Source organism: Anomaloglossus baeobatrachus, chromosome 2, assembly GCF_048569485.1.
Source record: "Anomaloglossus baeobatrachus isolate aAnoBae1 chromosome 2, aAnoBae1.hap1, whole genome shotgun sequence".
Taxonomy (NCBI): domain Eukaryota; kingdom Metazoa; phylum Chordata; class Amphibia; order Anura; family Aromobatidae; genus Anomaloglossus; species Anomaloglossus baeobatrachus.
In genome coordinates, this window is record NC_134354.1 from 21,898,711 (window position 1) to 21,925,266 (window position 26,556).

The following is a 26,556-nucleotide window of genomic DNA, read 5'->3' on the forward strand; positions in this document are numbered from 1 at the left end:
ATCCTTGGCACAACTCGCTGCCACCAACCGCTTCACGGTAACTATTAGCCGAACACACAGACGTGGGATTCAAGATCGAGATAACAGAACAGCCCAAGATTAATTATATAATTTAATCAGCCTAAAGCACACTAGAAACTACAATATATACAATAGGGAATCTACAGAATATACATATGTCAGAGTACAGTTACAGATAAAGCATGGGTTACAAACAGGCATACACAGTTCCAGCAGTTACCTTGTGCGTCTGGCCACAGGGGGGCGCTGTAGGCCAGGTTTCTAGGATCCTTCCCACAGATGTTTCCTACACGTGACCCCCAGCGAAAGAACACTGGAAAATGGCCGAAGTAGGGTTATCAACCTGGGCAAATCCAGGTCCCCTCCTACCTTCGTGACCTCACAGGGAGCACTGCTCCACCCCTGGCTGGAGTTATGGACAAAATCCACAACATGGAATATGGCCATAACTTTGCCTGGGAGCGTCGTAGGCGGACGCCAATGCTCTCATTGTGACAGTTATGAATTTAGCTACAGAATGAGAGGACTCATGACTTGTCTACTAGTTCCACATTGGCTGATATCACGCCTGGGGTATTTCCCAAGCTCCCGCTCCCATAAAAAAGGTGTGCCAGCATCGTCCGCATGCGAAAACACCATTTTTATGGTTGCCGTATTTATCGGAAATATGGCTTGCGAGATATGAACCATTTTTTACTGGAGTCGTTCTGTCTGGCTAGTTCCAGAGCCTTATAATGAGATACAACTCTTGTTACAGGGTGACGGCAGGGAGTCATCCTGTGTCCTTTGTTCCCACATCACCTAATTTCCATATCACAGGAGATGGCCATGGGATGGGTTGCTAAACAAGTTGTGTGAAGGAAAGGGGGGGTGACACCAGGAGAGGGCTTCCTGACATAACTTGAATATCATGATTTATCGTCATATCTCCGGATTTACCTCACACCTCCCCCCTTTTGAGGGCGCTAGGGGGCAGCACACTCCGGTGTTCCCCCGTGCGCCCGTCCGCGACCTCTCCTTGTCGGGACAGCCCGTCTGCGTTACCGTGGTCACGGCCCCTTTTGTGGCGAATGGTGAAGTTGTATTGCTGGAGCGCAAGGCTCCATCGCAACAGTCGCCCATTCGTCCCAGAGACGGTGTGCAACCAGCTGAGGGGGTTGTGGTCCGTCTCCACGATGAAGTGGCGCCCGTATAGATAGGGTTGCAGACGCTGCAGGGCCCACACTATGGCCAGGCACTCCTCCATTGTGGAATAGGCCACTTCCCTCGGTAACAGCTTCCTGCTCAGGTACAAGACTGGGTGCTCTTGGCTCGCAGAGTCCACCTGGCTGAGCACCGCACCGAGGCCGAAGTCACTGGCGTCGGTCTGTACTACAAACGGCCGCGTGAAGTCGGCTGCCTGTAGCACGGGCGGGCTGGACAGGGCGTCCTTTAGGGCCCGGAAGGCTGTCTCGCAGTCCATTGTCCAATCGACTGCAGAGGGCAGCTTCTTCTTGGTGAGGTCCGTCAGGGGCTTTGCCAGGCTACTATAGCATGGAACAAACCTCCTATAGTACCCAGCGGTCCCCAAGAAGGACATCACCTGCTTCTTGGTCCTGGGGGTGGGCCAGGATGCGATGGCCTCCACTTTCTCAGGCTCGGGCTTCAGTGTTCCCCCGCCTACCCGGTGACCGAGGTACTGGACCTCGCTCATGGCCAGCTGACACTTGCCCGGCTTGATGGTCAAACCTGCCCGGTGGACCCGCCTGAGCACCTGTGCTAGATGCTCTAGGTGATCTTCCCAGGTGGGACTGAAGACGGCAATGTCATCCAGGTACGCGGCCGCGTACCCTTCAAGTCCCTTGAGCAGGGTGTTGACCATCCGCTGGAAAGTGGCAGGGGCATTCCTCATCCCGAATGGCATCACCGTGGACTCGTACAGTCCAAATGGGGTAATAAAGGCAGAGCGTTCCCTGGCCTTGCGAGTCAGGGGGATCTGCCAATATCCCCGGCTCAGATCCATGATGGTCAGGTACTGAGCCCCGGCCAACTGATCGAGCAGGTCATCGATGCGTGGCATTGGGTACGCATCGGCGACCGTGACCGCATTGAGCCCCCTGTAGTCCACGCAGAACCGCGTGGTTCGGTCCTTCTTAGGGACGAGGACTACAGGCGAGGCCCAAGCGCTGTTGGATGCCTGGATCACCCCCAGCTTCAGCATCTCGTCAATCTCCTGGCGCATGTGTTGCTGCACCTCCAGGGAGACCCGATATGCTGAACGCCGGATCGGGGGACGATCCCCAGTGTCCACGTGATGGACAGCCAAGTCAGTCCTTCCGGGCTGGTTGGTAAACAACCCCCGGAAGGGGAGGAGGGTGGCCCACAGCTGGGACCGTTGGTCCTCCAAGAGCTGGTGGCCAACCTCCACATCCTCAATGGATCCGCCTGCCCTAACCTGGGCTAGCATATCCAAGAGGGTTTCCGCTTCTCCCTCCTCGGGCAGGTTGCACACGGGGAGCGCACATGCCTCCCGCTCATGATGTGCCTTCATCATGTTCACATGGACGGGCTTCCGCCTTCCACGGGCAGGGTCCAGGGTGACCAGGTACGTCACAGGGTTGAGCTGCTGGTACACGAGGTATGGGCCTTCCCAGGCTGCCTGAAGCTTGTCCTGTGGTACGGGGACCAGTACCCACACCTTTTGACCCACTTGGTAGGTCCTCTCACAAGCGTTCTGGTCGTACCAACGCTTCTGATCGGCCTGGGCTTGAGCCATATTGTCGTGTACCAGTTGCGTCAAGGCCTGCATTTTGTCCCGGAAGCGCATGACATACTCGATAACCGACACTCCAGGGGTGGCCAAATCCCCTTCCCAAGCCTCTTTCACCAGAGCCAGGGGGCCCCGCACACGTCGCCCGTACAGGAGCTCAAACGGTGAGAATCCTGTTGAGGCCTGTGGAACCTCCCGGTAAGCAAATAACAGGTGTGGGAGATACCGCTCCCAGTCACGCCCGTGGGAGTCGACCAACATCTTAAGCATCTGCTTTAAGGTGCCATTGAACTGCTCGCACAGGCCATTAGTCTGTGGATGGTACGGGCTGGCCACCAGATGTCGCACCTGGACTTGCTTACAGAGGGCCTCCATCAGCTGGGACATGAATTGGGTCCCCCGGTCAGTGAGCATTTCCTGGGGAAAACCCACTCGGGAGAAAATCTCCAGCAATGCGGTGGCCACCTTGTCAGCCCGAATGGACGACAAGGCCACTGCTTCTGGGTACCGGGTGGCATAGTCCACTACCGTCAGTATGAAGCGTTTCCCGGAGCTGCTGGGGATGGCCAGCGGGCCGACCAGATCCACAGCCACCCTCCTGAAAGGCTCATCGATGATGGGCAGAGATACCAGTGGGGCTTTGGGGCGTGGCCCCGCCTTCCCCACTCTCTGACAGGTTTCACACGAACGGCAGTAGGCAGCCACATCGGCCCCCATTTTTGGCCAGTAGAAATGCTGGTTTAACCTGGCCTTGGTCTTAGCGATCCCTAGGTGTCCGGCCATCGGAATCTCATGTGCGATCCGCAACAACTCCGTCCGGAACGGATAGGGTACCACCAACTGTCGGTCCCTGGGCCACGCCTCCGGTGAACCCTGCTGGACCGTGGCCCGGTACAGCCGTCCTTGGTCCCAGACCACTCGCTCCGGGCCCGAGTCCGAGGGAGGCTGGGCCGCCTGCTCCTTAAGAGCTTTCAGGCTGTCGTCAGCTTCTAACGCTGCCTGAAACCCCTGACTAGATGTGGCCAGAATCGACGAGACTGTCACATCTTCGGTCAGTACCCCGGGACCTGTGTCCTGGCCTCCACCTGACTCGGCTGCCACTTGGTCAGAAGGGGAAGAGCTATCGGACCTCCGGGAGGCCCCTTGGCTTCCAGCACTCCCACTGCGGGTGACAGCGGCCACAGCCGCTGCGACCGTGGGTCGTGCCTGCTCCTCCTCCGTTCCTGACCAAGTCGCCGGTTCAGGCAGACCTACCTGGCTTCCTGACACCCCGGTTGTGGGGGAACCATGCACCGAGATCTTACCTGGGAGCACTTCCGCTCCTGGACCGGCCCCAATCTCACCTGCCTGTTCCCCTCCTGCAGCAACAGAACCCCGCTGTGAAATCTCTGGGGACCCCACATTTGCTGTGGTAGCCCCCACCCCACACACTGGTCCTCCCCCTGCAGCACCCTGCTCTCTGCTTATCCCTGCAGAGGGTAACAGATCCCAGCTCACAGGCTGGTTACTTGTAGAGGCATTGTCACACCTTTCTCTGACCCCCTCCCCTGTCACAGCTGCAGCTGTGTGTGTGTCTATGGTGTCTGTGCAAGCAGAAATATCAGAGTTCACTCCCTCCTCCCTTACATCATTCATAGATAACACATTAACATTGTCCGGAGGCATGTCAGTACTGGCTGAAGGTTCAGCCCTTGGCTGGGGCCCAAACTGGGAGGTTATCTGCCCCAAATCTGTCCCAAGTAGCACGTTTGCGGGGATCCGATCAGTTACCCCCACCTCCCTCACCCCTCGCCCTGCGCCCCAGTCCACATAAATGTCAGCAACAGGCAGCGCCGGGTCAATGCCTCCAATCCCGGAGACAGCGAGGGTTTTTCCAGGGATCAAGTCTTGGGGGGACACCATCTCAGGCCGCACCAGAGTCACCTCCGAGGCGCTGTCTCGCAGTCCCATGGTCACAGACCGGACGACGGTGACAGGTTGGAAGCTGTCCAGGGACCTACCACCACCCCCACCCACACAATACACCTTGGGCGGCCCTTGGGACGGGGACGGGGCCTTGGGACGCTGAGGGCACATGGCCTTGAAGTGTCCAGGTAAGTTGCACTGGTGGCACCGTCTTGGTTCTGCCACGGGCCTGGAGAGGGGAGTTGAGGTGGACACCCCCTGCAGTCTAGGGGCAGGTGGGGCAGTCGCAGAATTCATCTTACCCCCTCTCTCCAGGTGCTGCTGGTGGCTGCTCTCCTGGCTTCAGGAGCCCGATTGTTGGTGTAGTCATCGGCCAGGGCAGCTGTAGCCGTGGACCCCTTTGGCTTCTGGTCTCGGATGAACTGGCGGAGATCCTCAGGGCAGTTCCACAAGAGTTGCTCCGTGATGAACAAGTCCAGGATCTCCGGTCCGGTGGAAAGCTGCAGGCCTTGGGTCCAGTGGTCGGCAGCTCGGGCAAGTGCCCGCCGGTGGTCAGCCCAGGAGTCCTTTGGTCCCTTCTGCAGGGTCCGGAACTTCTTGCGGTAGGACTCCGGAGTGAGGTTGTACTGTTGGATCAGGGCCCGCTTGATGGTGTCGTAGCCCTGATCTGCCTCAGCAGGCAAGTCCCCAAGGATTTCCAGGGCCTTACCCCTTAGACGGGGGGTCAGGTATTTGGCCCACTGGTCCTTGTCCAGATGGTGCTGCAAGCAAGTCCGTTCAAAAGCAGTCAAGAAAGAGTCCAAGTCTCCATCCTTCTCCAGCACGGGAAAGTCCTCAACACGGACCTTTGGAAGTTTGGTGTCTTGAAGGTCACGTGTGGCTGATGAGGGCCGGAGCTGAGCTAGCTGCAGCTGGTAGTCACGCTCGGCCTGTTGCTGTCGCTCTTCACGTGCTGCCTGCCGCTCCGCAGCCTCACGCACTGCTTGCCGCTCCGCAGCCTCAGCGTCACGCGCTGCCTGCCGCTCTGCCCTGCGCTCTGCCAGGAGTCCCTTGTAGCCCTCCTGGTCTCCAGCCTGGAGAAGGGCCATAGCCATTTGAAGAAGGCTATCCGAGCCTCCCAGGCTCGGTGGAATGGCACGTGGTGATCTGCGGCCCGCTGCGGAGCCTGGTGATTCACTGTCCATTGCAGAGCGGAGGGCTGGCATCTGGCTCGTTGAGGACCCTTGGGCGAGCTCCTCCTCATTTTGTCCAGCAGTGCCAGGTTGTGCGATGTCCTCTGCAGAGCTGTTCTCTGGCGTCGGGCTCTTGGAGGGCTCGTGGACAACCTCCTCATCGTCTCTGGCCTGAGCATCGGCCATTCCTTTGGCTTTGCTCCTGGTGCTCTCAGCCATTCTTGCAGACTTTGGTCACTGACACAGAACTGACACCTGATGCCTCCACACACCTTACAGTATCTGCACTCTGACACTCTAGTGTTGAGCTAGTCTGAAGACCCCAGCAGCCACAGCTGCTGCAGGCAGTCTTTAGTGTCTGGGAGTATGGGTCTCACACTCACACACACTATTATCTCGATCCCACTGCTGCCACCAATATGTCACAAACCACCGGGGGGGTCACTCAGAAATCCCCCGCGCTGGCTACCAGTACGTCACAATCGGGGTGTAACAAGTGGGGGTCACCCCTCCTTTATACCTCCCGACCGACAGACAGAGCACATGATGCGCTCTCTAGCGCCCCTCTTATAGTCAGGCCAATTATGGAATTGCCCGACGATAAGCAAGGAGGCCGCTATACTACTTATGCCGATTATTGAAGGGTCCCCAGTGAGAGTAGGGTATATATTCCCCCGACCTCCGCGGGCGGAATATATAAAACCTCCCCGGATCTCACTGGCCTCCCCACAATAATCCTTGGCACAACTCGCTGCCACCAACCGCTTCACGGTAACTATTAGCCGAACACACAGACGTGGGATTCAAGATCGAGATAACAGAACAGCCCAAGATTAATTATATAATTTAATCAGCCTAAAGCACACTAGAAACTACAATATATACAATAGGGAATCTACAGAATATACATATGTCAGAGTACAGTTACAGATAAAGCATGGGTTACAAACAGGCATACACAGTTCCAGCAGTTACCTTGTGCGTCTGGCCACAGGGGGGCGCTGTAGGCCAGGTTTCTAGGATCCTTCCCACAGATGTTTCCTACACGTGACCCCCAGCGAAAGAACACTGGAAAATGGCCGAAGTAGGGTTATCAACCTGGGCAAATCCAGGTCCCCTCCTACCTTCGTGACCTCACAGGGAGCACTGCTCCACCCCTGGCTGGAGTTATGGACAAAATCCACAACATGGAATATGGCCATAACTTTGCCTGGGAGCGTCGTAGGCGGACGCCAATGCTCTCATTGTGACAGTTATGAATTTAGCTACAGAATGAGAGGACTCATGACTTGTCTACTAGTTCCACATTGGCTGATATCACGCCTGGGGTATTTCCCAAGCTCCCGCTCCCATAAAAAAGGTGTGCCAGCATCGTCCGCATGCGAAAACACCATTTTTATGGTTGCCGTATTTATCGGAAATATGGCTTGCGAGATATGAACCATTTTTTACTGGAGTCGTTCTGTCTGGCTAGTTCCAGAGCCTTATAATGAGATACAACTCTTGTTACAGGGTGACGGCAGGGAGTCATCCTGTGTCCTTTGTTCCCACATCACCTAATTTCCATATCACAGGAGATGGCCATGGGATGGGTTGCTAAACAAGTTGTGTGAAGGAAAGGGGGGGTGACACCAGGAGAGGGCTTCCTGACATAACTTGAATATCATGATTTATCGTCATATCTCCGGATTTACCTCACACCTCCCCCCTTTTGAGGGCGCTAGGGGGCAGCACACTCCGGTGTTCCCCCGTGCGCCCGTCCGCGACCTCTCCTTGTCGGGACAGCCCGTCTGCGTTACCGTGGTCACGGCCCCTTTTGTGGCGAATGGTGAAGTTGTATTGCTGGAGCGCAAGGCTCCATCGCAACAGTCGCCCATTCGTCCCAGAGACGGTGTGCAACCAGCTGAGGGGGTTGTGGTCCGTCTCCACGATGAAGTGGCGCCCGTATAGATAGGGTTGCAGACGCTGCAGGGCCCACACTATGGCCAGGCACTCCTTCTCCATTGTGGAATAGGCCACTTCCCTCGGTAACAGCTTCCTGCTCAGGTACAAGACTGGGTGCTCTTGGCTCGCAGAGTCCACCTGGCTGAGCACCGCACCGAGGCCGAAGTCACTGGCGTCGGTCTGTACTACAAACGGCCGCGTGAAGTCGGCTGCCTGTAGCACGGGCGGGCTGGACAGGGCGTCCTTTAGGGCCCGGAAGGCTGTCTCGCAGTCCATTGTCCAATCGACTGCAGAGGGCAGCTTCTTCTTGGTGAGGTCCGTCAGGGGCTTTGCCAGGCTACTATAGCATGGAACAAACCTCCTATAGTACCCAGCGGTCCCCAAGAAGGACATCACCTGCTTCTTGGTCCTGGGGGTGGGCCAGGATGCGATGGCCTCCACTTTCTCAGGCTCGGGCTTCAGTGTTCCCCCGCCTACCCGGTGACCGAGGTACTGGACCTCGCTCATGGCCAGCTGACACTTGCCCGGCTTGATGGTCAAACCTGCCCGGTGGACCCGCCTGAGCACCTGTGCTAGATGCTCTAGGTGATCTTCCCAGGTGGGACTGAAGACGGCAATGTCATCCAGGTACGCGGCCGCGTACCCTTCAAGTCCCTTGAGCAGGGTGTTGACCATCCGCTGGAAAGTGGCAGGGGCATTCCTCATCCCGAATGGCATCACCGTGGACTCGTACAGTCCAAATGGGGTAATAAAGGCAGAGCGTTCCCTGGCCTTGCGAGTCAGGGGGATCTGCCAATATCCCCGGCTCAGATCCATGATGGTCAGGTACTGAGCCCCGGCCAACTGATCGAGCAGGTCATCGATGCGTGGCATTGGGTACGCATCGGCGACCGTGACCGCATTGAGCCCCCTGTAGTCCACGCAGAACCGCGTGGTTCGGTCCTTCTTAGGGACGAGGACTACAGGCGAGGCCCAAGCGCTGTTGGATGCCTGGATCACCCCCAGCTTCAGCATCTCGTCAATCTCCTGGCGCATGTGTTGCTGCACCTCCAGGGAGACCCGATATGCTGAACGCCGGATCGGGGGATGATCCCCAGTGTCCACGTGATGGACAGCCAAGTCAGTCCTTCCGGGCTGGTTGGTAAACAACCCCCGGAAGGGGAGGAGGGTGGCCCACAGCTGGGACCGTTGGTCCTCCAAGAGCTGGTGGCCAACCTCCACATCCTCAATGGATCCGCCTGCCCTAACCTGGGCTAGCATATCCAAGAGGGTTTCCGCTTCTCCCTCCTCGGGCAGGTTGCACACGGGGAGCGCACATGCCTCCCGCTCATGATGTGCCTTCATCATGTTCACATGGACGGGCTTCCGCCTTCCACGGGCAGGGTCCAGGGTGACCAGGTACGTCACAGGGTTGAGCTGCTGGTACACGAGGTATGGGCCTTCCCAGGCTGCCTGAAGCTTGTCCTGTGGTACGGGGACCAGTACCCACACCTTTTGACCCACTTGGTAGGTCCTCTCACAAGCGTTCTGGTCGTACCAACGCTTCTGATCGGCCTGGGCTTGAGCCATATTGTCGTGTACCAGTTGCGTCAAGGCCTGCATTTTGTCCCGGAAGCGCATGACATACTCGATAACCGACACTCCAGGGGTGGCCAAATCCCCTTCCCAAGCCTCTTTCACCAGAGCCAGGGGGCCCCGCACACGTCGCCCGTACAGGAGCTCAAACGGTGAGAATCCTGTTGAGGCCTGTGGAACCTCCCGGTAAGCAAATAACAGGTGTGGGAGATACCGCTCCCAGTCACGCCCGTGGGAGTCGACCAACATCTTAAGCATCTGCTTTAAGGTGCCATTGAACTGCTCGCACAGGCCATTAGTCTGTGGATGGTACGGGCTGGCCACCAGATGTCGCACCTGGACTTGCTTACAGAGGGCCTCCATCAGCTGGGACATGAATTGGGTCCCCCGGTCAGTGAGCATTTCCTGGGGAAAACCCACTCGGGAGAAAATCTCCAGCAATGCGGTGGCCACCTTGTCAGCCCGAATGGACGACAAGGCCACTGCTTCTGGGTACCGGGTGGCATAGTCCACTACCGTCAGTATGAAGCGTTTCCCGGAGCTGCTGGGGATGGCCAGCGGGCCGACCAGATCCACAGCCACCCTCCTGAAAGGCTCATCGATGATGGGCAGAGATACCAGTGGGGCTTTGGGGCGTGGCCCCGCCTTCCCCACTCTCTGACAGGTTTCACACGAACGGCAGTAGGCAGCCACATCGGCCCCCATTTTTGGCCAGTAGAAATGCTGGTTTAACCTGGCCTTGGTCTTAGCGATCCCTAGGTGTCCGGCCATCGGAATCTCATGTGCGATCCGCAACAACTCCGTCCGGAACGGATAGGGTACCACCAACTGTCGGTCCCTGGGCCACGCCTCCGGTGAACCCTGCTGGACCGTGGCCCGGTACAGCCGTCCTTGGTCCCAGACCACTCGCTCCGGGCCCGAGTCCGAGGGAGGCTGGGCCGCCTGCTCCTTAAGAGCTTTCAGGCTGTCGTCAGCTTCTAACGCTGCCTGAAACCCCTGACTAGATGTGGCCAGAATCGACGAGACTGTCACATCTTCGGTCAGTACCCCGGGACCTGTGTCCTGGCCTCCACCTGACTCGGCTGCCACTTGGTCAGAAGGGGAAGAGCTATCGGACCTCCGGGAGGCCCCTTGGCTTCCAGCACTCCCACTGCGGGTGACAGCGGCCACAGCCGCTGCGACCGTGGGTCGTGCCTGCTCCTCCTCCGTTCCTGACCAAGTCGCCGGTTCAGGCAGACCTACCTGGCTTCCTGACACCCCGGTTGTGGGGGAACCATGCACCGAGATCTTACCTGGGAGCACTTCCGCTCCTGGACCGGCCCCAATCTCACCTGCCTGTTCCCCTCCTGCAGCAACAGAACCCCGCTGTGAAATCTCTGGGGACCCCACATTTGCTGTGGTAGCCCCCACCCCACACACTGGTCCTCCCCCTGCAGCACCCTGCTCTCTGCTTATCCCTGCAGAGGGCAACAGATCCCAGCTCACAGGCTGGTTACTTGTAGAGGCATTGTCACACCTTTCTCTGACCCCCTCCCCTGTCACAGCTGCAGCTGTGTGTGTGTCTATGGTGTCTGTGCAAGCAGAAATATCAGAGTTCACTCCCTCCTCCCTTACATCATTCATAGATAACACATTAACATTGTCCGGAGGCATGTCAGTACTGGCTGAAGGTTCAGCCCTTGGCTGGGGCCCAAACTGGGAGGTTATCTGCCCCAAATCTGTCCCAAGTAGCACGTTTGCGGGGATCCGATCAGTTACCCCCACCTCCCTCACCCCTCGCCCTTCGCCCCAGTCCACATAAATGTCAGCAACAGGCAGCGCCGGGTCAATGCCTCCAATCCCGGAGACAGCGAGGGTTTTTCCAGGGATCAAGTCTTGGGGGGACACCATCTCAGGCCGCACCAGAGTCACCTCCGAGGCGCTGTCTCGCAGTCCCATGGTCACAGACCGGACGACGGTGACAGGTTGGAAGCTGTCCAGGGACCTACCACCACCCCCACCCACACAATACACCTTGGGCGGCCCTTGGGACGGGGACGGGGCCTTGGGACGCTGAGGGCACATGGCCTTGAAGTGTCCAGGTAAGTTGCACTGGTGGCACCGTCTTGGTTCTGCCACGGGCCTGGAGAGGGGAGTTGAGGGGGACACCCCCTGCAGTCTAGGGGCAGGTGGGGCAGTCGCAGAATTCATCTTACCCCCTCTCTCCAGGTGCTGCTGGTGGCTGCTCTCCTGGCTTCAGGAGCCCGATTGTTGGTATAGTCATCGGCCAGGGCAGCTGTAGCCGTGGACCCCTTTGGCTTCTGGTCTCGGATGAACTGGCGGAGATCCTCAGGGCAGTTCCACAAGAGTTGCTCCGTGATGAACAAGTCCAGGATCTCCGGTCCGGTGGAAAGCTGCAGGCCTTGGGTCCAGTGGTCGGCAGCTCGGGCAAGTGCCCGCCGGTGGTCAGCCCAGGAGTCCTTTGGTCCCTTCTGCAGGGTCCGGAACTTCTTGCGGTAGGACTCCGGAGTGAGGTTGTACTGTTGGATCAGGGCCCGCTTGATGGTGTCGTAGCCCTGATCTGCCTCAGCAGGCAAGTCCCCAAGGATTTCCAGGGCCTTACCCCTTAGACGGGGGGTCAGGTATTTGGCCCACTGGTCCTTGTCCAGATGGTGCTGCAAGCAAGTCCGTTCAAAAGCAGTCAAGAAAGAGTCCAAGTCTCCATCCTTCTCCAGCACGGGAAAGTCCTCAACACAGACCTTTGGAAGTTTGGTGTCTTGAAGGTCACGTGTGGCTGATGAGGGCCGGAGCTGAGCTAGCTGCAGCTGGTAGTCACGCTCGGCCTGTTGCTGTCGCTCTTCACGTGCTGCCTGCCGCTCCGCAGCCTCACGCACTGCTTGCCGCTCCGCAGCCTCAGCGTCACGCGCTGCCTGCCGCTCTGCCCTGCGCTCTGCCAGGAGTCCCTTGTAGCCCTCCTGGTCTCCAGCCTGGAGAAGGGCCATAGCCATTTGAAGAAGGCTATCCGAGCCTCCCAGGCTCGGTGGAATGGCACGTGGTGATCTGCGGCCCGCTGCGGAGCCTGGTGATTCACTGTCCATTGCAGAGCGGAGGGCTGGCATCTGGCTCGTTGAGGACCCTTGGGCGAGCTCCTCCTCATTTTGTCCAGCAGTGCCAGGTTGTGCGATGTCCTCTGCAGAGCTGTTCTCTGGCGTCGGGCTCTTGGAGGGCTCGTGGACAACCTCCTCATCGTCTCTGGCCTGAGCATCGGCCATTCCTTTGTCTTTGCTCCTGGTGCTCTCAGCCATTCTTGCAGACTTTGGTCACTGACACAGAACTGACACCTGATGCCTCCACACACCTTACAGTATCTGCACTCTGACACTCTAGTGTTGAGCTAGTCTGAAGACCCCAGCAGCCACAGCTGCTGCAGGCAGTCTTTAGTGTCTGGGAGTATGGGTCTCACACTCACACACACTATTATCTCGATCCCACTGCTGCCACCAATATGTCACAAACCACCGGGGGTCACTCAGAAATCCCCCGCGCTGGCTACCAGTACGTCACAATCGGGGTGTAACAAGTGGGGGTCACCCCTCCTTTATACCTCCCGACCGACAGACAGAGCACATGATGCGCTCTCTAGCGCCCCTCTTATAGTCAGGCCAATTATGGAATTGCCCGACGATAAGCAAGGAGGCCGCTATACTACTTATGCCGATTATTGAAGGGTCCCCAGTGAGAGTAGGGTATATATTCCCCCGACCTCCGCGGGCGGAATATATAAAACCTCCCCGGATCTCACTGGCCTCCCCACAATAATCCTTGGCACAACTCGCTGCCACCAACCGCTTCACGGTAACTATTAGCCGAACACACAGACGTGGGATTCAAGATCGAGATAACAGAACAGCCCAAGATTAATTATATAATTTAATCAGCCTAAAGCACACTAGAAACTACAATATATACAATAGGGAATCTACAGAATATACATATGTCAGAGTACAGTTACAGATAAAGCATGGGTTACAAACAGGCATACACAGTTCCAGCAGTTACCTTGTGCGTCTGGCCACAGGGGGGCGCTGTAGGCCAGGTTTCTAGGATCCTTCCCACAGATGTTTCCTACACGTGACCCCCAGCGAAAGAACACTGGAAAATGGCCGAAGTAGGGTTATCAACCTGGGCAAATCCAGGTCCCCTCCTACCTTCGTGACCTCACAGGGAGCACTGCTCCACCCCTGGCTGGAGTTATGGACAAAATCCACAACATGGAATATGGCCATAACTTTGCCTGGGAGCGTCGTAGGCGGACGCCAATGCTCTCATTGTGACAGTTATGAATTTAGCTACAGAATGAGAGGACTCATGACTTGTCTACTAGTTCCACATTGGCTGATATCACGCCTGGGGTATTTCCCAAGCTCCCGCTCCCATAAAAAAGGTGTGCCAGCATCGTCCGCATGCGAAAACACCATTTTTATGGTTGCCGTATTTATCGGAAATATGGCTTGCGAGATATGAACCATTTTTTACTGGAGTCGTTCTGTCTGGCTAGTTCCAGAGCCTTATAATGAGATACAACTCTTGTTACAGGGTGACGGCAGGGAGTCATCCTGTGTCCTTTGTTCCCACATCACCTAATTTCCATATCACAGGAGATGGCCATGGGATGGGTTGCTAAACAAGTTGTGTGAAGGAAAGGGGGGGTGACACCAGGAGAGGGCTTCCTGACATAACTTGAATATCATGATTTATCGTCATATCTCCGGATTTACCTCACATATATATATATATATATATATATATATACACACATACATACATACATACATACATATATACATATATATATATATATATATATATATATATATATATATACACATACATACATACATATATACATATATACATACATACATACATATATACACACACAGTGCCTACAAGTAGTATTCAACCCCCTGCAGATTTAGCAGGTTTGATAAGATGCAAATAAGTTAGAGCCTGCAAACTTCAAACAAGAGCAGGATTTATTAACAGATGCATAAATCTTACAAACCAACAAGTTATGTTGCTCAGTTAAATTTTAATAAATTTTCAACATAAAGAAGGGAATTTTGTTTACTTACCGTAAATTCCTTTTCTTCTAGCTCCAATTGGGAGACCCAGACAATTGGGTGTATAGCTACTGCCTCCGGAGGCCGCACAAAGTACTACACTTAAAAGTGTAAGGCCCCTCCCCTTCTGGCTATACACCCCCCCGTGGGAGCACGGGTCCTTCAGTTTTAGTGCAAAAGCAAGAAGGAGGAAAGCCAATAACTGTTTCAAAAACAAATTCAATCCGATAAACAATATCGGAGAACGTAAGTTATTAACATGAACAACATGTGCACCCGAAAAACAAATACCCTCAGAAAAACAGGGCGGGTGCTGGGTCTCCCAATTGGAGCTAGAAGAAAAGGAATTTACGGTAAGTAAACAAAATTCCCTTCTTCTTTTTCGCTCCTAATTGGGAGACCCAGACAATTGGGACGTCCAAAAGCAGTCCCTGGGTGGGTAAAATAATACCTCGCGATCGGGCTGTCAGGCAGCCCTTTCTTACACGTGGGCCACCGCCGCCTGCAGGACTTGTCTACCTAGGCTGGCATCCGCCGAAGCGTAGGTATGCACCTGATAATGCTTGGTGAAAGTGTGCAGACTCGACCAGGTAGCCGCCTGGCACACCTGCTGAGCCGTAGCCTGATGCCGTAATGCCCAGGACGCACCCACGGCTCTGGTAGAATGGGCCTTCAGTCCAGAAGGAGTCGGAAGCCCAGCAGAACGGTAGGCGTGAAGAATTGGTTCCTTGATCCACCGCGCAAGGGTGGATTTGGAAGCTTGCGACCCTTTATGCTGACCAGCGACCAGGATAAAGAGTGCATCCGAACGGCGCAGAGACGCCGTGCGGGAAATGTAGATCCTGAGTGCTCTCACCAGGTCCAACAGATGTAAACCCTTTTCAAAATGGTGAAATGGATGCGGACACAAAGATGGTAAAGTGATATCCTGATTGAGATGAAAGGAAGATACCACCTTGGGAAGAAACTCTGGAATTGGACGCAGTACTACCTTGTCTTGGTGAAACACCAGGAAGGGAGATTTGCAAGATAACGCCGCCAGCTCTGACACTCTCCGAAGAGAGGTGACCGCCACCAGAAAAGCCACTTTCTGTGAAAGCCGAGAAAAGGAAATCTCCTTCATAGGCTCGAAAGTTGGCTTCTGGAGAGCAATCAGAACCTTGTTCAGATCCCAGGGTTCCAATGGCCGCTTGTAAGGGGGAATGATATGACAAACCCCTTGCAGGAACGTGCGTACCTTAGGAAGTCGCGCCAGGCGCTTCTGAAAGAATACGGATAGCGCAGAGACTTGTCCTTTAAGGGAGCTAAGCGACAAACCTTTTTCCAACCCAGACTGCAGGAAGGAAAGAAAAATAGGTAATGCAAATGGCCAGGGAGAAACTCCCTGAGCAGAGCACCAAGATAAGAATATCTTCCACGTTCTGTGGTAGATCTTGGCGGAGGATGGTTTCCTAGCCTGTCTCATGGTGGCAACAACATCATGAGATAAACCTGAGGTCCCTAGGATCCAGGACTCAATGGCCACACAGTCAGGTTCAGGGCCGCAGAATTCAGATGGAAAAACGGCCCTTGAGACAGCAAGTCTGGACGGCCTGGTAGCGCCCACGGTTGTCCTACCGTGAGATGCCACAGATCCGGGTACCACGACCTCCTTGGCCAGTCTGGAGCGACGAGAATGGCGCAACGGCAGTCGGACCTGATTTTGCGGAGCACTCTGGGCAACAATGCCAGAGGTGGGAACACATAAGGTAGTCGGAACTGCGACCAATCCTGAACTAAGGCGTCTGCCGCCAGAGCTCGGTGATCGTGAGACCGTGCCATGAAAACCGGGACCTTGGTGTTGTGCCGTGACGCCATCAGGTCGACGTCCGGCATCCCCCAGCGGCGACAGATCTCCTGAAACACTTCCGGGTGAAGGGACCATTCCCCTGCGTCCATGCCCTGGCGACTGAGAAAGTCTGCTTCCCAGTTTTCCACGCCTGGGATGTGAACTGCGGATATGGTGGATGCTGTGTTTTCCACCCACGTCAGAATCCGCCGGACTTCTTGAAAGGCTTGTCGACTGCGTGTTCCCCCTTGGTGGTTGATGTACGCCACCGCTGTGGAATTGTCCGACTGAATCCGGATCTGCTTGCCCTCCAGCCACTGTTGGAAGGCTCGCAGAGCAAGATAGACTGCTCTGATTTCCAGAACATTGATCTGAAGGGTGGACTCTCTCTGAGTCCACGTACCCTGAGCCCTGTGGTGAAGAAACACTGCTCCCCACCCTGATAGGCTCGCATCTGTCGTGACCACCGCCCAGGATGGGGGTAGGAACGACTTTCCTTTTGACAATGAGGTGGGAAGAAGCCACCAACGGAGAGAGTCCTTGGTTGCCTGAGAGAGGTAGACATCCCTGTCGAGGGACGTCGACTTCCCGTCCCATTGGCGGAGAATGTCCCAATGTAGAGGGCGCAGATGAAACTGCGCGAAAGGGACTGCTTCCATCGCTGCCACCATCTTCCCTAGGAAATGCATGAGGCGCCTCAAGGAGTGGGACTGGTTCTGCAGGAGAGATTGCACCCCTGTCTGCAGAGAGCACTGCTTGTCCAGTGGAAGCTTCACTATCGCTGAGAGAGTATGAAACTCCATGCCAAGATATGTTAGTGATTGGGTCGGGGTTAGATTTGACTTTGAAAAGTTGATAATCCACCCGAAACTCTGGAGAGTCTTCAGTGCCACGTTCAGGCTGTGTTGGCATGCCTCTTGAGAGGGTGCCTTTATAAGTAGATCGTCCAAATACGGGATCACGGTGTGACCCTGCGAGTGCAGGACAGCTACTACTGCTGCCATGACCTTGGTGAAGACCCGAGGGGCTGTTGCCAGCCCGAAAGGTAACGCTACGAACTGCAGGTGTTCGCTTCCTATAACGAAGCGTAGAAAACGCTGCTGCTCTGGCGCAATCGGCACGTGAAGATAAGCATCCTTGATGTCTATTGATGCTAAGAAATCTCCTTGAGACATTGAGGCTATGACGGAGCGGAGAGATTCCATCCGGAACCTCCTGGTTTTTACATGTTTGTTGAGCAACTTTAGATCCAGGACGGGCCGAAAGGACCCGTCCTTCTTTGGCACCACAAACAGATTGGAGTAAAAACCGTGACCTTGTTCCTGAAGAGGAACGGAAGTCACCACTCCTTCCGCCTTTAGAGCGGTCACCGCCTGCAGCAGAGCATCGGCTCGGTCGGGCGGTGGGGAAGTTCTGAAGAAACGAGTTGGAGGACGAGAGACGAATTCTATCCTGTACCCGTGAGACAGAATGTCCCTCACCCAACGGTCTTTGACCTGTGACAGCCAAATGCCGCCAAAGCGGGAGAGCCTGCCACCGACCGAGGATGCGGAGAGAGGAGGCTGAAAGTCATGAGGAAGCCGTCTTGGTAACGGTTCTTCCTGCTGTCTTTTTTGGGCGTGACTGCGTCCGCCAAGAATCTGAGCCTCTCTGATCCTTTTGAGTCCTCTTGGACGAGGAGAATTGGGACCTGCCTGAGCCTCGAAAGGACCGAAAACCAGACTGACCCCTCCTTTGTTGGGGCTTGTTTTGTCTGTGTTGAGGTAAGGATGAGTCCTTACCCTTGGAGTGTTTAATGATTTCATCCAAACGCTCCCCAAACAATCGGTCACGAGAAAAGGGCAAACTGGTTAAGCACTTCTTGGAAGCAGAATCTGCTTTCCATTCTCTCAACCACAGGGCTCTGCGCAAAACCACGGAGTTGGCTGACGCCACCGCCGTACGGCTCGTAGAGTCCAGGACAGCATTAATCGCGTAAGACGCGAATGCAAACATTTGAGAGGTCAATGGTGCCACCTGCGGGGCAGATGTACGTGTGACCGAGTCGACCTGTATAAGCCCAGCTGAAATAGCTTGGAGTGCCCATACGGCTGCGAAAGCTGGCGCCAACGACGCTCCAATAGCTTCATAGATGGATTTCAGCCAGAGCTCCATCTGCCTGTCAGTGGCATCTTTAAGTGCCGCTCCATCTTCTACTGCAACTATCCGGTGTATCCAGATTGAGGGCGGACCCAGGATCAGAATCCTGATCAGTTACATCCGCCTCATCACCCATAGATCCGTCCCGCTGGGACCCTGACCAGTGAGACGAAGTTGAGGGCCCCTCATAACGAGCCCGCTTAGGTTGTCTGGGACTGTCGTCAGAGTCAGAATCGTCACCCTGGGGTGCATGTGACACCCCCGGAGCTTGGAAGTGTTCCAGCTGAGGGGGACCAGGGAGCAATGATGCCACAGTGTCCATGGTCTGAGTTACTGGTCTAGACTGCAATGTTTCAAGAATCTTTGACATGGTCATAGACAATCTGTCAGCAAAAGCTGCAAACTCCGTTCCTGTCACCTGGACAGCATTCACAGGTGGTACACCCTGGGTCACGTCCAGCAGAGGCCCCGGCTGTGCAAGTTGCACAGGGGCCGAGCACTGCACACAATGGGGTTCAGTGGAACATGCCGGTAGAGCAGCCCCACATGCGGTACAGTCAGCATATAATGTCTGTGCCTTGGCACCCTTGCGTTTTGCGGACGACATGCTGTTGCCTCCTTGTAATCTAGGAGGGTATATAGCCGAGAATCACCTGCGACCGTACAGTACAAAGTATTTGCAACACAAAATACTCAGTATACAAACGGCACAAGTGGGGGTGAGCCCTTGAGGGCTGCTTACCGCCCGCTGAACAGCGGGTATGAGGCCGTAGAATCCCGTGTCTGGGTCTCCCCGTCTCCCCTCTGCAGCTCAGCGTGCAGGCAGGAATGGCTGCCGGCGTTCTGTGAAGAGGGGCGGACCGTGGGCGTGCCACAAACAAAGAGCGGGAAGCTGCGTCCTACTGTGCCTGGTGTGAGGGCTGGAGTATGTAAAAACGACTCCAGCCCTCAGCGCTGATGCTCTGTACAGCGTCCCGCCCTCCTCCTGACTGGCAGGTGCGGAGGCGGGAACGAACGAACTAGGCCGCAAAAGCCGGGGACTGTAGTAATAAGCGCGGCCGTGATATATGCACGGCCAGCGCGGAAGTCCCCGGCGCACCACAAGTCCCAGCCGCGTCGCAGTCCCAGCGGCCGGCGCGACCGTTCTCCCTGAGTCTACCCACTCAGCTAAGCTGAAGTGAGGAAATGGCACAAGCGCAGCAGCGCTGTTGTCCCCGGCGCACTAACACACCCAGCAATGCTGCGGTGTGCGCGCGTATGCACGGGGACACAGAGTACCTTGACGGAGCAGGGCCATGTCCCTGACGATACTCAGCTCCATATCCAGCGGCTTCTCCAGGGGCTGCGGATGGAGCACGGTCTCTGTGCCTGGAGACCGGTAAAATCCCACTTCGCCCAGAGCCCTAATGGGGATGGGGAAGGAATCAGCATGTGGGCTCCAGCCTCCGTACCCGCAATGGGTACCTCAACCTTAACAAGCACCACCGACAAAAAGTGGGGTGAGAAGGGAGCATGCTGGGGACCCTTGTATGGGTCCTCTTTTCTTCCATCCGACATAGTCAGCAGCTGCTGCTGACTAAACAGTGGAGCTATGCGTGCGTGTCTGACCTCCTTCGCACAAAGCAAAAAACTGAAGGACCCGTGCTCCCACGGGGGGTGTATAGCCAGAAGGGGAGGGGCCTTACACTTTTAAGTGTAGTACTTTGTGCGGCCTCCGGAGGCAGTAGCTATACACCCAATTGTCTGGGTCTCCCAATTAGGAGCGAAAAAGAAAGTGTGGGTCAATTATTATTCAACCCCTAGGTTTAATATTTTGTGGAATAACCCTTGTTTGCAATTACCGCTAATAATCGTCTTTTATAAGACCTGATCAGGCCGGCACAGGTCTCTGGAGTTATCTTGGCCCACTCCTCCATGCAGATCTTCTCCAAGTTATCTAGGTTCTTTGGGTGTCTCATGTGGACTTTAATCTTGAGCTCCTTCCACAAGTTTTCAATTGGGTTAAGGTCAGGAGACTGACTAGGCCACTGCAACACCTTGATTTTTTCCCTCTTGAACCAGGCCTTGGTTTTCTTGGCTGTGTGCTTTGGGTCGTTGTCTTGTTGGAAGATGAAATGACGACCCATCTTAAGATCCTTGATGGAGGAGCGGAGGTTCTTGGCCAAAATCTCCAGGTAGGCCGTGCTATCCATCTTCCCATGGATGCGGACCAGATGGTCAGGCCCCTTGGCTGAGAAACAGCCCCACAGCATGATGCTGCCACCACCATGCTTGACTGTAGGGATGGTATTCTTGGGGTCGTATGCAGTGCCATCCAGTCTCCAAACATCACGTGTGTGGTTGGCACCAAAGATCTCGATCGTGGTCTCATCAGACCAGAGAACCTTGAAGCAGTCTGTCTCAGAGTCCTCCAAGTGATCATGAGCAAACTGTAGACGAGCCTTGACATGACGCTTTGAAAGTAAAGGTACCTTACGGGCTCGTCTGGAACGGAGACCATTGCGGTGGAGTACGTTACTTATAGTATTGACTGAAACCAATGTCCCCACTGCCACGAGATCTTCCCGGAGCTCCTTCCTTGTTGTTCTTGGGTTAGCCTTGACTCTTCGGACAAGCCTGGCCTCGGCACGGGTGGAAACTTTCAAAGGCTGTCCAGGCCATGGAAGGCTAACAGTAGTTCCATAAGCCTTCCACTTCCGGATGATGCTCCCAACAGTGGAGACAGGTAGGCCCAACTCCTTGGAAAGGGTTTTGTACCCCTTGCCAGCCTTGTGACCCTCCACGATCTTGTCTCTGATGGCCTTGGAATGCTCCTTTGTCTTTCCCATGTTGACCAAGTATGAGTGCTGTTCACAAGTTTGGGGAGGGTCTTAATTAGTCAGAAAAGGCTGGAAAAAGAGATAATTAATCCAAACATGTGAAGCTCATTGTTCTTTGTGCCTGAAATACTTCTTAATACTTTAGGGGAACCAAACAGAATTCTGGTGGATTGAGGGGTTGAATAATAAATGACCCTCTGAATAAACTTTTCACAATTTTTTAAAAAAAAAGAAATAACATTCTTTTTTGCTGCATTTCACACCTCCAGGCTGATCTACAGTCCAAATGTCACAATGCCAAGTTAATTCCGAATGTGTAAACCTGCTAAATCTGCAGGGGGTTGAATACTACTTGTAGGCACTATATATATATATATATATATATATATATATATATATTATATATATATATATATTATATATATATATATATATATATATATATATAAATACCTTACCAAAAGTAAATATTATATACCAAGATATGTATAAATTATTTTTGTGACAATACATAATTACCAGTTATATTGAGGGATAAAATGTGTATCAAAGACCCAGAATTTGCAAAATTTGTCAAAAAAATATCCAGCTGCCTTAATCTATTCTATCACTAGTAATAGTGCAATTACGGACCCAAAAACACTATGTCCCGGCTGTAGTTCCCAAAATGGACCACTAAATAGCGCTCAAATCATAAAATACATATACCAATTAGGTGTATATAAAAACCTATATCAGAACCATTCTGCAACCATAATACAGACCACCGCCATTATAAGACCCAAAGAGGCATATTAAGGATCAGAACATAGTACATAAAGTTACCTGGGTCGATGCTGTTATGTGCCGCAATCCTCTCACCCCGACGTACGTTTCGCTATGCCCTGCTTCTACGGGGTGGCGTTATGCCGCTATATCCTCTAATTTATTCTGTATACATCTGTTTTATATTTTCTGTATCTTTTAAATATTGTTTACAATAAAATTGATTACATTTTATCGGATTTCTTGCTCCTATTTAGTTAGAGGAATTACCTACAGAATTTTTCTAGAGCTTTTTTAATATGTGAGACATATAGCTGTGAATCCAGCTCTGAGTGAGATAAAACACTTACTAGAAAGCAGCAGCATAGGAATTAATATACAGCTGCACTGAGAAGTGTAGCTGTGAATCCAGCACTGGAGTGAGACAAGCCACAGGAATGAGTGTGTGTGATATGATGTGAATGTTACCAACCTTGCAGTACACGGAGGTGCAGCGTTTAGCAGCGGGACACACGAAGCTGCACAAGGAGTAGAAGAGGTTGTGGTAATCTCTGCTAGCAAGCTCAAATCCAGACACGGGGATCTGATGGGTGGCCGCACCTGAAAACATGCGAGATGAGCCGTATATACTATAGAGCGCCCCCCAGTGTTGACAGGGGATATAGGACACTTACTTCCTGCCTGGCAGTAATAGCGGAACCCGAGTGGCAGCTCTCCTAGGGAGGAAACAATGAAGAAAAAAAGTGCTCAGTGCAAATAGTGTGTGGTGTCACAGCAGAAATGACTGATACGTGCGCCCCAGGATCCTCTGTATGAGCACCATTAACGTACAGACCCATGTCACATCCGCTCCCATAGTCCACCCATGTCACGTCCGCTCCCATAGTCCACCCATGTCACGTCCGATCCCATAGTCCACCCATGTCACGTCCGCTCCCATAGTCCACCCATGTCACATCCGCTCCCATAGTCCACCCATGTCACATCCGCTCCCATAGTCCACCCATGTCCCGTCCCCTCCCATAGTCCACCCATGTCCCGTCCCCTCCCATAGCCCACCCATGTCCCGTCCCCTCCCATAGCCCACCCATGTCCCGTCCCCTCCCATAGCCCACCCATGTCCCGTCCCCTCCCATAGCCCACCCATGTCCCGTCCCCTCCCATAGCCCACCCATGTCCCGTCCCCTCCCATAGCCCACCCATGTCCCGTCCCCTCCCATAGCCCACCCATGTCCCGTCCCCTCCCATAGCCCACCCATGTCACGTCCCCTCCCATAGCCCACCCATGTCACGTCCCCTCCCATGTCCCGTCCCCACCCATGTCACGTCCCCTCCCATAGTCCACCCATGTCACGTCCGCTCCCATGTCACGTCCCCTCCCATAGCCCACCCATGTCACGTCCCCACCCATGTCACGTCCCCTCCCATAGTCCACACATGTCAGGTCCGCTCCCATAGCCCACCCATGTCACGTCCCCTCCCACAGCCCACCCATGTCACGTCCCCTCCCACAGCCCACCCATGTCCCGTCCCCACCCATATCCCGTCCCCTCCCATGTCCCGTCCCCTCCCATGTCCCGTCCCCTCCCATAGCCCACCCATGTCACGTCCCCTCCCATAGCCCACCCATGCCACGTCCCCACCCATAGTCCACCCATGTCACGTCCGCTCCCATAGCCCACCCATGTCACACCACCTCCCATTCCCCCCCCCCAGGTCTTTATGATCATCTGCAAAGGACTGAACAATGCAATGTAATGGTGCGTGCAATGTCGGGGCACCATGTAACAAGCCGAGCTCCAACTGCTGCTGGTAACCCCTTAGATGGTGCAGTCAGCTATGGACTGTGGCACTTAAAGAGTGCAGCCCAGGAAGGTCACGCCGGTACATGTTATATACATTGCCATCATTTTATCTACCGTATTTTTCTAATTATAAGACGCACTTTTTTCCTACCAAAAATTTGGGAAGAAAATGAGGAGTGCGCCTTAAAAGCCAAATCTAGCTTACCAGGGGGTGGTGGAGAGTGGTCACAGGAGGCATGAAAAATATGGTATATACTGCAAGGCTGTTTAACTTATATATAATATATATATAGGCACAATCTTAGAGTCAAGTCTAAAAATTAACAAAAAGTTAAATTAATACATAATTTGAATCACTTAAACCCTCCTCCTTAAGAGACAAAAAAAAATGTAAACCCCCAAAACATATTTGGTATTGCTGTGCCCCTAAAAGTCTGTTCTATTACAATATGTACCATATTTTTCATTTTAGAAGACCGGATTATAAGACGCACCTCAAAATTAAAGAAAAAAAAAAGGGGGGGTGCGTCTTATACTCCGGCGGTGTCTTATGGGAGGGGGGCGCCAGCGGTGGTAGAGCGGGGTCACAGGAGGGGCAATGCTGCAGGTGCTGATGTGGGGGCCGTGCGGTACAGGGCGGTGTGGTGGGTGTCCCACTCCCAGATGCTATGTCGGCGGTGCGGGCTTCAAAGAAATGGCGCCTGGAGGTGGCGTGTGCACAGCTTGAGCTCTCGGCTCAATGACAAGCCGAAATTACACCTGCCCACACGCCACCTCTGGAAGCCAAGTACGCTGCTAAGTGGTCAATGGCCCGGATGCGGCACATGCGCAAATGAGATCTCGAATCAAGAGCTCCATCCGCGCATGCGTCGACTTCAGGCGCCATTTCTTTGAAGTCTGCACCACCCTGCTCCACACAGTCAGCAGGGCCCTCAAAGCCAGCGCAGCACCCATTCTCCACCTCCTGGTAGGCTACATTCAGAATGTAAGATGCACCCCCTCATTTTCCTCCCAAATTTTTGGAAGGAAAAGTGCATCTGCTAAGCTGATAAATACGGCAAATAATTATGGTGCCTGACAGTAAAAGCAAAAGACCCAAAAAAATAAAAATAGAAAATAAATCAAAACATCAAACTGCAACAATTACGAAACAACCTTAACCCCTTCACCCCCGGCCACTAAAACACCCTAATGACCGGGCCATTTTTTGCAATTCTGACCAGTGTCACTTTGACAGGTTATAACTCTGGAACGCTTCAACGGATCCTGGCGATTCTGACATTGTTTTTTCGTGACATATTGTACTTCATGTCAGTGGTAAATTTAGGCCGATACTTTTTGCGTTTATTTGTGAAAATTTAGGAAATTGTGCGAAAATTTGGAAAATTTCGCAATTTTCAAACTTTGAAAATTTATGCCCATAAATCTGAGAGATATGTCACACATAATAGTTACTAAATAACATTTCCCACTTGTCAAGTTTACAGCAGCGCAATTTTCGAAAGAAATTTTTTTTTCCGTTAGGAAGTTAGAAGGGGTCAAAGTTCATCAGCAATTTCTAATTTTTCCAACAAAATTTACAAAATATTTTTTTTAGGGACCACATCACATTTGAAGTGACTTTGAGAGGCCGAGGTGACAGAAAATACCCAAAAGTGACCCCATTCTAAAAACTGCACCCCTCACACTGCTCAAAACCACATCCAAGAAGTTTATTAACCCTTTAGGTGCGTCACAGGAACCAAAGCAATGTGGAAGGAAAAAATGAAAATTTTACTTTTTAACACAAAAATGTTACTTTAGCCATAAAATTTTCATTTTTACAAGGGAGAAAAGAGAAAGTGCACCCTACAATTTATTGTGCATTTTCTCCTGAGTACGCTGATACCCCATATGGGGTAAAAATCAATTGTTTGGGTGCACGGCAGAGGTCGAAAGGCAAGGAGCGCCATTTGAATTTTTGAACACAAAATTAGCTGCACTCATTAGCGGACGCCATGTCGGGTTTGAAGACCCCCTGAGGTGCCTAAACAATGGAGCTCCCCCACAAGTGACCCCATTTTGGAAACTAGAGCCCTCAAATATTTTTTCTAGATGTTTGATGAGCACTTTGAACACCTGGGGGCTTCACAGAAGTTTATAACGTTGAGCGGTGAAAAGAAAAAAAAAATTTTACCACAAAACTGTTGCTTCAACTAGGTAGCTTTTTTTTTCACAGGGGTATCGGGAAAAAATGCACCATAAAATGTATTGTCCATTTTCTCCTGAGTACGCAGATACCTCATATGTGGTGGAAATCAAATGTTTAGACACACGGCAGTGCTCGGAAGGCAAGGAGCGCCATTTGAATGCAAAATTAGCTGCACTAATTAGCGGACGCCATGTCGGGTTTGAAGACCCCCTGAGGTGCCTAAACAATGGAGCTCCCCCACAAGTGACCCCATTTTGGAAACTAGAGCCCTCAAATAATTTTTCTAGATGTTTGGTGAGCACTTTGAACACCTGGGGGCTTCACAGAAGTTTATAACGTTGAGCGGTGAAAAGAAAAAAAATTTTTTTTACCACAAAACTGTTGCTTCAACTAGGTAGCTTTTTTTTTCACAAGGGTATCAGCAAAAAATGCACCATAAAACGTATTGTCTATTTTCTCCTGAATACGCAGATACCTCACATGTGGTGGAAAGTAATTGTTGGGCGCATGGCGGGGCTCAGAAGAGAAGGGCACCATTTGA

The 26,556-nt window shown here is 53.3% G+C and overlaps 1 protein-coding gene across 2 annotated transcripts in view; it reads right to left on the reverse strand.

Annotated features, from left to right (window-relative positions):
- MAEL (maelstrom spermatogenic transposon silencer) overlaps positions 1-26,556 on the reverse strand; it is a 161,159-nt gene that overhangs the window by 88,990 nt on the left and 45,613 nt on the right. For both annotated transcript variants that reach the window (XM_075334916.1, XM_075334915.1), the window contains exons 6-7: positions 22,694-22,735; positions 22,492-22,619 (exon numbers count right to left, since the gene is read on the reverse strand). In XM_075334916.1, the coding sequence (XP_075191031.1) occupies positions 22,492-22,619; positions 22,694-22,735 (170 nt within the window). The remainder of the gene's footprint in view (positions 1-22,491; positions 22,620-22,693; positions 22,736-26,556) is intronic.